The sequence below is a fragment of the Mytilus trossulus genome, chromosome 4 (assembly GCF_036588685.1).
Source record: "Mytilus trossulus isolate FHL-02 chromosome 4, PNRI_Mtr1.1.1.hap1, whole genome shotgun sequence".
NCBI lineage: Eukaryota > Metazoa > Mollusca > Bivalvia > Mytilida > Mytilidae > Mytilus > Mytilus trossulus.
Window position 1 is genome coordinate 29,013,578 of NC_086376.1, and position 14,649 is coordinate 29,028,226.

The 14,649-nt window shown below is 34.1% G+C and overlaps 1 protein-coding gene across 1 annotated transcript; it reads right to left on the reverse strand.

Annotated features, from left to right (window-relative positions):
- Positions 1–5,904: 5,904 nt before the first annotated feature.
- On the reverse strand, positions 5,905–13,577 carry LOC134715035 (uncharacterized). Its single transcript, XM_063576889.1, has 7 exons — positions 13,551–13,577; positions 13,266–13,388; positions 11,459–11,603; positions 10,206–10,698; positions 9,058–9,176; positions 7,904–8,050; positions 5,905–6,195 (listed from the first exon to the last, which is right to left on the reverse strand). The coding sequence occupies exons 1-7, from the start codon at positions 13,560–13,562 to the stop codon at positions 5,951–5,953; spliced, it is 1,284 nt and encodes a 427-aa protein (XP_063432959.1). The 5' UTR covers positions 13,563–13,577; the 3' UTR covers positions 5,905–5,950.
- Positions 13,578–14,649: the final 1,072 nt, after the last annotated feature.

Sequence of the window (14,649 nt, forward strand, 5' to 3'; positions counted from 1 at the left end):
TTTGGATGGAGAGTTGTCTCATTAGTACTCACACCGCATCTTCCTATATCTATGTACCTGTTCAATATATTGACAATGAAGCAGCTGTCGGTAAGTAGATATTCTAATTGTTTTAAAAGTTTCAATGTTATGTGCGCGTTTAAGGTGGTTTTTTTGGGGAGAAAATGGAGGGGGGTAGCAATATCCCATATCCCAAAAGTGCATAAACTGTTGTTCTTAATTTCTCGTCAAACTGTCTCTAGCGAATACTAAACGTCTTTCCTACTTCATTATGGCATAACGGGTATGGACTAGAATTGAACCAGCAGTCGCTTCCCAGGGGAAGAAATAGCACACATAGCCACCTGCATTAAATGATTTAAAACAATAATTATCATATTTATATATATGGAAGTGTTTAACGACCTTGACTGGCTTTTCAGCCCTCGCACGGTCGGCTCTGTGCCCGAAGGCGTTTGGTGAGCTTTAAATGATTTGATGCCATGGGTCAGGAACAAGTAGTGGAGGTCGCAATATGGAGGCCGCCATCTTGGTTTTGGTGAGTAGATTTTGTTTTTTTTACTATTTTGGTCTTTATTCTTCACAACGGCTGCTTTCAGGGCCAGTTTGGTCAGCCATATTTACTATGTTTTTATTCAGGATAAATCAATGTTCTTTAACAGTCTTAGGGCCAGCTGAAGGACGCCTTCGGGTGCGGGAATTTCTCGCGACATTTAAGATCTATTGGTGACCTTCTATTGTTGTTTTTTGTATGGTCAGATTGTTGTCTCTGTGATACATTCCCCACTTCCATTCTCAATCTTATTAATCACAAATCTGATGTAGGATGACTCATGCGTTCCCCTGACAATTATTGCCATATATCATAACTTCCTATAAAATTGCCTCATCGCTCATTCCCATATTTTTTGGCATTCCTAGTTCTTTGGAGTTTTTCAACGGCAATTTTCAAAGCGCTTAGACAATTCCAGTGCACCGTTACGATTCAAATATGATGTAATGGTATCGAAAACCCTTGCAGCTGAGTAACTAGTGACAAAAACTTGCTACATTTGAGTAAAATGACTGTAAAGATTTTACCTATATCTGCCGTCGCCATATTGGGATAATCGTAATTGCAGTTACTATTATCTCTTTAATAACAGTGATTATTTTTAAATATCTTGATTTTATATTGAAAATAACATAATTTTGATATTATTCAGTGTCAATTGAAAATATCCAGACAACATCTTTTAAACATCTGGACAAAATATTCTTCTATTGTCTAGGATATGTTTTATGGATGTTTTCCAAATGTTTTCTGAAATACAGTCTGTCAACCATAATAAGAAGGAAAAGCACATTTTTTTGTTAGAACATTGAAATAATATAATTTTCAAGTATGTGGTATAAAGGGGGAGATAAGTACCTAATACGTTGGCATATTGTTGGCACAATGTTGGCTTATATTTCTTTATTGGCATGAAATATCAATGATATTTTTTTATAAACACTGTTTAAAAATCTTTGAATTAGGAAAATACAAAGCATTTTCTAGTTCCAGGCACATTTTATGATACTGGAAATGAACTCAAAATATTGAGTAAAACTTATCCGAGAAATGTGTGTGCGCCACTGATGTAACTAGTCGCGCAATATAACTGCCTTAAAACTTTCCACAATTTTACAGTTCACGGCCGTATTTGGTAGTAAGTTCCAATCACTGCAATGATAGTTTGTGGAAAAACAATGTTTATAAATGTCAGTATTTGCTGATAAAAGTTTCATTTGTTTGACGTTAGAATTCTGAATGGTCTAGTATTAAATTCTATATGATGTTCAGTGGGGATGGTTTCCAGCTAGGTCGTTCGCTATTTAGTACAGTAGTACCAGCTTGTTGTTCTCGTCTTTTTTCCACAAGTTTCCATCTAAGGTCCTTCATCATGGAGGTGACACTACTGGTTCGTGTATAGTCTTAAAAAACAAATCTAGCTGCTCTTCTTTGTATGTTCTCTATGCGGTTAATGTCTTTTTGTAGATATGGGTCTCATGCAGTGCCTGAGTAATATGAGACCGAGCGAACAAGCGAGATGTAGGCAGTTTCCTTAAAATGTTTGTTGCAGTGTTTAACCCGGATCCGTCTGATGAATCCCAGTGTAGAATTGGCTTGGTTGCAGAATTTGTTAATGTGTGATGTCCATTTCAAGTTATCGCTAATAATTACACCTACGTATGGATTTTCATTGACTTGCTTTAATATGTGGTTACTTAGTGTATAACTGTATGTGAGCGGGGACCTGCTACGGTGAATTGACATGACATAGCATTAACTGGCATTAAAACGTATACCCCAGTCCTTTGCCCAGTTGTCAAGTGAGTCTAGACCTTTCTGTATTTGGAGTTGGTCCTGTGGTGTGTTGATGGTATTTTACAGGAGGCATGCAGTAGTTGGCAAACAGACGTACTTGTGATTTTACACGGAGCGCGCGACAAGTCATTAATATGACATAGAGTATCCACATTATTAAACCGGCAACATAAGCAAGACAGCCAGTCAGCCACCTTGAGCTTTCATAAAACGTACTTGAATCATGACATATCCCTAATACGATCTACAATGTAATATGGTACATTAATCTGGAACACATATGAATCAATCGGGAACCAATATATGACTTGAAATGGGATAAAGACAAAATGGAACGTACAAGTATTCAAAACAGATTCATACGGCGATTTATTAAAAAAAAAATACAACAGTCGAGAAACAGGGTCAGTCGCTAACATGAGACACCAGTTCGAAATGGAGACGCAAAAGGAATTTAGAAGACACAGCCCACGTCTGATCCTGATACACAATGTGGTTGAGGGTCTGGTGCTGGCTTTAACAGTTTACAATTTTGTCACACTAGCAAGACCGAAAAAAACAATCAAAGCCAACAAATATTCAAATTGTGAAACAGATGATATCACTGAGCGACAAGTAACAATAACTCCAGATGGCTTAAAATGCAAGACAGCAATAAGCCACAATACAAACACTTCTTTGTGGAAACAACCAGTTACTAAAAGAAATAGTCCGCAATGCTATTCAACATTAAAATGGTAGCATGCGCTAAAAATTTATTACATTGGGATACTATACGGCATATTTTGTTAATAGTGAACAAAATGGAAAAATATGTTACACAGAGAAACAAGTTATCAGTATGCTGGAGTTTCTTATTAACAAAATAATTATTTGTTAAATTTGGAGGTAGACTTTCTCAACAAATTGTCGGCCTTCCTATCGGAAAACGAACTGTGACAGTGTTTCTCTTCTTACTTTCATATGAATCGGTTTCTTCAGACACAAAACGAGAAGATATATTGATAGTGTTATTTTCTACATTTGAAAATGCCTGTAACAAGTCAGGAATATGACAGTCTTGTCCATTCGTTTTTGATGCGTTTTGTTATTTGATTTTGCCATGTGATTATGGACTTTCCGAATTGATTTTCCTCTAAGTTCAGTATTTTTGTGATTTTACTTTTTTCCATTATAAAATCCAAACCTATCTGATTTGGTTCAATTAATATGTACTCCAGAATTAGAAATAAAAGAAACAACCGACACGGCTACAACCGCCTCATATTTAGACCAATACCTCGAATTTGACTTACACGGTCATCTCAGGATCAGTTTCAATGATAAACGATTTCACCCACATAATACAAGATGATGGTCCCCTGAATTATAGATTCTTGGTATACTGACGTTGTTTATCATCTTAAGAAAGTGCTGTTTTAGTAGTATCTTTTTATTTGCCTTTATGAATATTACTTTTCCTGTTTAGTCCGTTCTTTTGGTGGTATCCATTTGACGTGGCTCTGTACTTATACACCCCGTCATTCTGTTATTGTTCTATGCTTACTTTTGTTTTCTGATCTTTCATTTTGCTAATATACTTTTCCCCATTTCCTTTCTTATTTTTATTTTTCTGTATATCTTTTTGTATTCTTGGTTACATATGACGTGGCTCTGTACTTATACATTCAATCATTGTGTTATTTTTCTATCATGATCATTTCCGTATTCGTGTCTTTCGTTTTTGCTTATATGCTTTGAATGAGTGCCATATTTTGAATTTCTTTCTTCAAGTAACGTGGCTCTGTACTTGTACATCCTGTCATTGTGTCATGATAAACGTTTGTTTATATATCTGTTTTTTATAGTGATTAAGATAATAACACAACGTTGACCAGTGTACCCTTATGTTTGACATTTTAACCTAATTTGTCTGTTTGTTGTTGTCAATATAATAGAATTTTATACGGACCGTCATACAAGTGAGAGGTTTAGCAAGCTATAAAACAAGGTTTAATTCACCATTTTCCACTTAAGCAAATGCCTGTACAAAGCCAGCAATATGGCAGTTGTTATCCATTCGTTTGGTGTCTTTGGGCTTTTGTTTATGCCGTTTAATAAGGGACTTTCCATTTTGAGTTTCCTCGGAGTTCAGTATCTTTGTGATTTTATTTTTTTACTGGAAACAACTGCCAGATACAGTTGTGCATGCATATTCTGTAGAGGCATCCGAGACCGCTCTACAAGAACACCACCAATAACAACGGCGCTATTCTCCGCCGTGTAGTATTAAAGCCTAATAGGATTCTACACGTAACAATACAGAAACAGATTAAGCAAATATTACAAATTCTACATAAAAACAAACAAATGTACTGGGGAAACTAAAATTTCCATTTTCCAATAAAAAACTAAAATATTATCAAATATCTATGTGACTTTTAAAAGACCACTACGGAAATATGGGTACGAAGTATGGGATAGTTGTTTTGAATATAAATATAATAAACCAGAAAAATACAACTAGAAGCTGCAAGGATAGCAACAGTGCTTACAAAACTAAAAGTTTAGATTCCTTATATTTTAAAACGAACTGGGAAACTCTAGCAGAACTATACAAAATCTTTAAACATCAATAAACCATGATAAGGCTGTGCATACGGTCGAGTATGTTTAAATGGAAGTGAGACATACACAAACTAATATAACTACTAATTATCATTAAGGTTACCATAAGTGATTCATCTTAAACTAATACACTCACAAAGTTTAACATTTAAACTCACCAAAATATTTCAAAGTCAATAGACCATCACAAGAGGCGCGTTTAGGTGTGGGTGTGTGGAGACATGGTCCCGGCCGCCCTTTTCTTGACAAAAATTGGTTGATTATATATAGGGAATCACTGAAGAATGACCGGAGTGGGCCCCCACTTATGATCCGCCACTGATCACCGATATATGGGGACGAATTTATCTTCCTGGAAATGATATATATTCCAATGGTAGTACAACTGCATAACACGTATTATTGACCTACCACAAGTTGTTGCCCTTAAACCTAACTTGTCAAAAACTAATACATTGTTTCCCTCCGATACAGCACATATATAAGTCAGGCTTATTCAACTTCGCCGAGGCGAGACAAAAATGCCGAAGCGTTTTAAAGTACACATAACAGGTAAGCAAAGAATTATAGAAATATAATTTTGTTCACTCCAAAATATTTGGTAAAAAAGAATTGAGCATATTGAATTTACTTGGTACTTTTGGTGAATTTCATTTTCAAAAAGAAAAAGGAAAAAGAGTTATCTTGAGAAAGAAAAAATCGCTTTGAATTGTCTATCTTTCTGGCTAAATCTTCTTTTAGTCGATTTATACTTCTCGTTTTGAAATTTCTAGGATTTCTGTGTTTTTGTTATTTAACTTAACAGTTCTGTCTTATTCTGTAAGTTAATAAAATACCATTTCATTTATCTTTAAGGAGGACAGTTTTTTTCCTACTTTTCGGACCGGAGGGGGTAATAAAATTATTCTTTTAACAAGGCTGGAACAAAACTTATAATATATATATATATATATATCTTATTTTTTATTTGAGTGAAATTTTTTATTACTTCTATTATAATTTACTTCCTTCTGTCTTGTATTTGACAGTAAACTCGTCTTTCGGAAGGGATGTATCCCATTTATTTTTCATTATCAACAATGCAGCAAGTCGACCTATTTCATCGCAGGACTTTGCTGCATATCCGTTTCCGCCAACAGCTACGCCTAGCTGTGAGTGGATGTGATCAATGTAGGGTCTACCTGTTGGAGTTTTCACTATAACACAACAATCACCGACATAAGATGACAGCTTTGGTCCTAAAAGTAAAACAGAACAACTTGTAGTTTACAGGAGGGTTACTTGAAAAACGCTGCATATAATATATGTACAATGGTTAAACTTCTTTAATTACAAAAAATAATAACTCATTGGAGTTCGATAAAACCAATATTCCTGTTATGAATTTTAATTTTTTTAAAAAGAGGGACGAAATGTCTCGTTTATAAGTATAAGTATAATTTGCAGATTTTTTTCTTTCCATTTTATTTTTTACCGGATTTTTGTGACAAAAATGTCGGTTATTAGATTGGGGATGCTCGGCGGGCGGGCGGCAGGGCGGGCGGTCGGTCGGGCGGGTGGCAATCAAATGTTGTCCGTGCATTAACTCAAGAACCGTTCAACCAAAGCTTTTAAAATTTTAATATGTTGTTACTGACAACTAAATGAAGGTCAAGTTCAATAATGACGATTTTGACTTTTACCGTTCAGGAGTTATGGCTCTTGAAAGATTGAAAAATGGCGTTTCCAGTCGTGTCCGTGTATTTACGCATGAACTGTTCTACCAAAGCTTCCCAAATTTTAATATGTTGTTACTGATGACAAAATAGAGGTCAAGTTCAATAATGACGATTTTGACTTTTACCGTTTAGGAGTTATGGTTCTTGAAAGATTGTAAAATGGTGTTTCCATTCACGTTGTTGCATTTACTCACAAACCATTCAATCTAAGCTTTTCAAATTTTAATATGTTGATACTGATGACAAAATAGAGGTCAAATTTGATATTGACATCAGTAATGGTTCTTGTGATATTGCCCGGACACAAATAAGTGCTAATAAATCCGGTTTGCAGGTTGTCGTTGTGACAGCCTCTTGTTTAGATTTAAATTACTACCAATGATCATAATTTGCTTCCAAGCATTTCAAACATAAATACCTAAATGAAATTTAAAATTGCAACCTGCGGTTATCTTTTTCATATGAAGGCTGAATAATGGTTCTTTCGAGTTTATCAATCAATTATGTTCAAAGCAACATACGAATCGATAATGGATAAATTTCGTGACCGGCAGTATTTGAGTTCCTAATAGTTTATAACACATGAAGTAAAAACCACAGGTCAACTTAAAAGATTTCAGTCAGTATCTTGTGTTTACACAGTAAAATCTTAAGATTTAGTAGGACCAATCAGTATCAACAATTTAAGAAGCTAGAACCACATGAAAACTAACGCGATGTTGACCATGCGATACGGCTCAATATCTGGACCGTTGTGCTATAAAGATACGTATCTATGATTATTCTGTGTTGGTAGTGGTGCGGTCTCATTGTGGTATCAAGAGGACCCATAGTTAATAGACGAAAGAGGAGCGGATTTTTTTTCTTTCAATTTTTGCATTGAAGAGTTATGCGTATAATCAAGACAACGGGTGCCACATGTAGAGCAGGATCTGCTTACCCTTCCAGAGCACCTGATATCACCCCTAGTTTTTGGTGGGGTTCGTGTTGTTTATTCTTTATTTTTCTATGTTGTGTCATGTGTACTATTGTTTGTCTGTTTGTCTTTTTTTAATTTTTAGCCATGACGTTGACAGTTTATTTTACATTTATTAGTTTGACTGTCCCTTTGGTATCTTTCGTCCCTCTTTTATGCATATAACCAGAATTTCTGCCAATCACAAATTGGCGTACGCTCTGTATGCATCTTTGAACTTGTCAAAGCGTTTTCCCCAACCCTCCTTTTTACCTTTAACAATATCTTTGATAATGGTAACTATGTTTTCGATCATTTTTTTATCACCTCTACTGCAGTACCAATGTTTTACTTCTGTTGCTGTCCTCAATATCTTAGGAAAGTCTGCACTGTCGTGACCTAACTTGATGTAGTACTTTCCTGAGAAGATAATATACGTCATGAATTTAAACTAACTTATAAAAGTTAAGATTACTTACATGTAGTATGTGTATTTATGTCTTTGATGTATTGTTAGTGCATGGGAATGAAAAAAGTTTCCTTGATTCGAAAATGTTCCTGAATTTACCATCATCTGATTGTTTTTGAGAAAATGATTTGAGAAAAAGAATAAATGTGAAACACAACGAAACACAGAATTAACTCATCAAAGATACCAGGACTAAATTTTGTATATACGTCAGACGCGCGTCTCGTCCACAAAAGACCCACCAGCGACGCCCGAACCCAAAAAAAGTAACAGGACAAACAAAGCACGAAGCCGAAGAGCACCGGGGACCAAAGTTCCTAAAAAAAATGCCAAATACAGAAATGAGGCATGTGGCCGTGGATAACTGATGATTCCCCCGCTAGCATACAACGCTTTATAGGAAACTAATACAATGTAGTTATCAAAGGTACCAGGATTATAAAGCCAAACAAGTATAAAGTTGAAAAGCATTGATGATCCAAAATTAGTCAAGAACTGTAAAAGTGAAACTACCCAAATTCGTACTTTATCCGTCAAACAGGAAACCCAACGGTCTAATCTCCAAAAAAAGGAGAAACGAGAAACACTTATGAAGCACACCAACATACGACAACCACTGACCATCAGGTTCCTGACTTATTACAACCTAACTGGGCATTTATCATACAATCATACACAAACTACATACCTCAAAATATTAGAAACGTTACTTTTAAAGTCGTATGACGGTCATGATTATATGCAACACACCGTCGTATGATAGAACACCAGCCACCCAAAGATGATATAATTTTGACCAAGACAGAAGAAGAAGATTTTCCTTGATGGAAGTTTTAAGATAAAGCAAACAGTAAATTTACTTTTGCTCTTAAAAATATACCTTGGGCAAATGAAAAAAAATAATCTATGTATGTCTTTAGATACACTAAAAACAAATCACTATATTCTAATGAAATACCATCAGGATATCTAACAGGTGGCAGCATATAAAATCGCACTGTGTTATCTGACCGTCGAATAAATTTTGTCTTCCAATCTGCAGCTCCAGTACCACAATAAGAGATCGATGGCATATTGCTAAAAAAGATATAATTTTTATATAGAAATGTTTCAACAGTCACAATATTAAAAAGGAAAATTTCAAAAGTTTGTTTTAAATTTTTTTTTAACAAAAACTGCCTGAGATGGCCCTCATTTCCACGATTTAAAGGCAACATTTAAAGTGAACCGATTAACTTAGTTGAACCATTGTTTTACTGTCGGATATGTCCTGATTTATAACGTGAATTATGCGAGGACCTATGATGCAAAATATCTACCTGTTTGGTAATAAATGTGTCCTTTCTCATATCAGACGTTTCTCGATAACATAACCTACTGAATTCAATTGGTGTTCTGCTCCATGCATCGCTCATTTATAACACATAATTCATGTATCAGATAAGTATAGAGTGTTGCTAAAAGATTTTTTTGTAATGTTTTGCACATCATATGTGATGACCATTTCTGGCTCCAAGACTGGGGGATGTGCTTTTATCAATCAGGCCTTGGACCATATCCAGCATTATTTCGAACAAATCTTTTTTTCATATTTGAGCACAAAACAAATAATGCTGGGGCTCTATTTAGGAATTTGAAAATACAATGTAAACAAATCATTTAATAGACCCGGAACTGACATCCAGTCCACAGTTTGATGGGATTGGACTCCTTATGAGTCGAAGGATATTAAATAAACAGTATGAATTTTGAAGATAATATCTAAGAAAAAAAACCAGATCCCGTTCTGGCACGTTATATGTGATTTTTATATTTTACTTTTTATTGTCAGTTATTCTATGTTCCTCATATAACGTACTAACACCATACAATAATATGACTGTTCTTGTCCATTCGTTTTTGATGTGTTTTGTTATTTGATTTTGACATGTGATTATGGACTTTCCGATTCCATTTTCCTCTTAGTTCAATATTTTTGTGATTTGACTTTTGACATCAATTTTGTCAATCGTTTTATTTTACCAGTATTCAATTTTATTACTAATCTTTGAATGTACATTACTACAGTACTTATTCTATAAATGCAGTTTTGATATACAACTATACCTAACTTTTTGGTAATCGTCTGGACTGATTTCGACTCTAGCTACAGTGATAGGACGCAAACATACATCAATGTTGACGTATTTCGGCAGGAGTTTCCTGAATGAAGTAAAAGCACCCGTTGCAAGTAATACTTTCCTTGCATAAATCTTTTGACCACTCTCTGTCGTAACACACATTATATATTCGCCATCAATAACACATCTCTCTACTTCGTTTGCTACCTCTTCAATCACGCGACAACCTTGTTTCTTGGCAATTGTAATTTGTGCTTCTATAAGACGTCTTGGACTTATATATCCAGAATTATTATTTTCGTAAATAGTTTCATCAGATTCGGAGAAATTCAAGTATGGGAAATGTTCTTTCAGTTCTTTGCTTGACCATAATTTGGCATTTATTCCATGGTTCTTGGCACATTCCTTGTTGGTCCTCATATACTCTTTACCAGCAGAACCACATATAATATATCCAGCTTCATCATAAAAATGTATGCCTACAAAGTATAATTAAGTTAATATACAATGAAGGCACAAATGTACCATCTTTATAACAGAGTTTAAAGTAAAGTCACAAAAATACCAAACTTCGAGGAAAATTCAAAACGGACAGTCCCTAATCAAATGACAAAATCAAAAGCTGAAGCACATCAAACTAATGTTCAAGGGTTTTTACCTGGAATATGTGTGTTAAACCATATGTGTAGTAAATTTTTACATGATTTTTAAAAAGTAAGATGACAATTAAATGAATTGATTGTGAGTACTAACTCAAAGACAGCACATTTAATAAACATGAAAATAAGTTGTGATTGGACAAACAAACGGAATTCGACTTTGAAATACTACCAGAAATACCTGGAAAGTTAGAAAAGTTCCGAAAACTAAGCATCAGCAATTGTAACTCTCGTTTACGAAAAGGAGATAAGTAAGAAAAACATAATACTGAAAACGAAGTCCCTTATCTAATAACAAAGTCAAAATATCAAAGACAACAAACGAATTGAAAACAACTATCACATGGTTTTCTTTATACAGCCAGGTAGTACCTTGTGTAGAAACAGGTGGATTAAACCTGGTCGTATTGCTAGCTAAACCATTCACTTGGTAATCACATAATACTACATTGTACTGTCAACATGTCGGAACAGAACGAATGGACGTAGGTTTATCTTTATTCATTCAGCAAAGGAAACCCGACTCAAACTAATTTGATTGAAGAATTTTTAATCATATGAATACACTAATTAACTTTACCTGATGCATGTTCTATTTCCCGATACCTGGGAATAGATTCTTTGGCAAGACTAGACCAAACAAAATCCGTGTCTGAAGACCTTGTAATTCGCCCCTCATCATAGTGGGCACCAAATATATCTCTTTCACCTAATGCACTTTGGTCCTTGAAAAAGACAAAAAAGAACAGTCATTTGATGGATGATCATATTTGGAATTTATTGTAAAAAAGCGATTTTCGTATGTCCAAACTGGAACTATTACAGTCAATAAAGGCAACAGTACCGGTAGTATACTGCTGTTCGAAATTCATAAACCGATATAGAAAAATCCGGATTACAAACTAAAATTTAGGGAAACATCAAATATAATAGGAGAACTATGACTCAACAGAAACAAAACATTAAAATGTAAAACACATAGAAACGAACTATAATGGCCATTTTTATAACTTGGAACAGGACATTAAAAAATGGTTGGTTGAACCTGGTTTTGTGGCATGCCAAACCTCCCGCTTGTATAGCAATGTTAAATATAACATTCAAATGACAACATTACATGACAGGACTACAAAACAAATAAATGGGAGAACATATATGACAGAGAAACACACGAATTATAGCTAACAAGAGGTACCAGGTTTAAAATCCAACACGCCAGACGCGCGTTTCGTCCACACAAGACTTACCAGTGACGCCCAGATGAAAAAAGTTCGAAAGCCAAAGCAAGTAACACTTACATAGTCTGTTTTAGTTGTTGTTTTAATATTGAAAGTTATTTAACAAGACATAGCATTGATATGTTTATAGCTACTGAATATTTACTGGTTAATAAAAGTTTTAATATTAAAAAAAAACTAAGTCTTTTCTACCTTCAGGTATAGATTTATTGCCTTTAAATATTCGGTGATTAATGCTCTTTGTATTTGATCTTGACAGTTTTGATTCGAACGGCAATTATGAGTCTCATACAGAAGAAATGAGCGTCTGGCTACAAAATCATCAGCCTGGTAAAATGGTGTCTATCATATTTCAATCTTGGAGTATTATTAAATAATAATCTCGACCGCAATCGACTAAGCTCGGCGACTGGCACACATGTATAACTGAATGATCCGCATTGCCTGGGATGAATGAATGAGTCATACTAAGAGCTTAGAGCTTATCGGGTTTAGAATATCCCTTAAACGGGGGACTGTCCCTCAGACAAAGGGGCATTTTACTGTTTAGAAAAGAAAGAAAAAAGAAAAACTTCGATTTTTAAACATAAAATGGTAAAAATCAATTATTTTGAACATCTTTTGTAAAAAGAGGGGTCCACGTCATTTTAATAATAAAGAAGACAAAGGTCCAGGTATATTACAAATTTCGTTGACATGTTTTGGCCATAAAATAGAATATAATAGAATAGAAAAGTTTTATTTTCCAAATTACAGGGGCTATAAAAAGGACATAAAATTTGATACAATCGATTTACATAATTGGTAATTACAACAATAAAATCACAGTGTACGTGTAAATATATATTTAGTATATAAGCATAAACCATATATAATACTAAATACCAGATAGATGTATAGTTCGTTGTGAAAAGTTACTTCAAATATAAAATAAATATGTGCCGTTTTCATGGTTTTGAACTAAAAGTGTTTTTTACAACAAAAAAAAGATTTTGTATCACTTGAAATGCACCCCTGATAAAAGATTTAGTCATTGCATTGAGTGGTTACTCCTCATTAGAGGTGCTGTTCTCAACCTGCTTATATATTTTAATATAGCATGATTTAAGTAAATGCATTCGATGTTAGTCAAAAGTTTAATTATGTTACCTTTGGTTCTTTAACTCCGATGAGGCATACTGTCCCTATATTGGACCCATATCTTGCAGCTGCTGACCCAATACATCCAGCACCAACAATACAAAGGTCAAATACCATCACAACAACGACAACCTAGATATTAAACTTATACTTTGTTTATCATAATCACGTGATGTTATTATATTTATGTACCCGCGATATACCATAATATTATTATCAGATCATATCATTATTTATTGTTTTCAAGTATTGAAAGAACAGAGTCCTTTTAATTCTTAGTAGTATTTTATTTACTTTACTGAGCATACAAACGAAGCGACAGGCTCTGTACTTCAACCAAATTGTCTCTTTTTTTGTAAATAACAACAGAGTATCGTAGGCAGTCTATTTATAATTCGCTTATATATATATATTAACTTGTGCAAATTAATAACACGTACTACACATATATCCTGAATACAGTATATTTAGTATAGATTACAAATATTTGGGGGGGGGGGGGGGGGACTTGTCTCGTACCTGAAATTTAAACAAACCATTGATGATATGTATACTTCAAGAGTATGTATTGTCTATTTCTTTTTAGTCTAATACATTTTATTTACCCAAACAAAAATTACTATAATGGATTGGACACGAGTAATTCATACTTATTAAGTCTGCTCAGATTTACATTACACAAAAATAAAATGTTAACATGAACATGCAATATTATACAACTATAACCTTTGCATGAGGCCGATTAGAGGGTATATTGACCTGAAAAATATGTATCATCTGAGGACAAAGTATTAAGTCGATATGAGGATATATCGACATAAAATTGGTATATCTACTGTAGTTTCAGACGAGTATACTTAAAATACTAATTTGGTCCATGTTGTTGTGCAAAAAAGAAAAGACGAAAGATGGAAAAATACATGTAAATATCATTTATCATACAATAGAAGTGTTTACTGACCAACTAAAAGTACTGATATAAAATAAATTTAGCCTTAGAAGTTGCTCACACAAATACGGTGACAACAGACAATGCTGCTACGAAATGAACTTTCATATGCACTAAGAGTACTAGTATATAAATATTTCAAACGCTTTCAATCTTCGGATCAATTTAAAGAAACATAGTACAAGTAGTAAATTTAGCAAGTGAAACCTGTAAAAAAACACGTAACAAATTTCATGCGTACGAGGTGCTTTTGAATCTCGCTTCATCAAGAACGCTTTAAGCCGAATATTCAAAATTCAATTGTTCGATTAGTTTCTGAGGACAAAGCTTCTAATACTATTGTTTTTGTAGGTAAATCGTATTGCAAAGAGTGTCTTGTAAAATAGTTGGGAATAAATTAAACTCAGATAATTCTATATCGTTTGACAAGGTATCATACGTCCT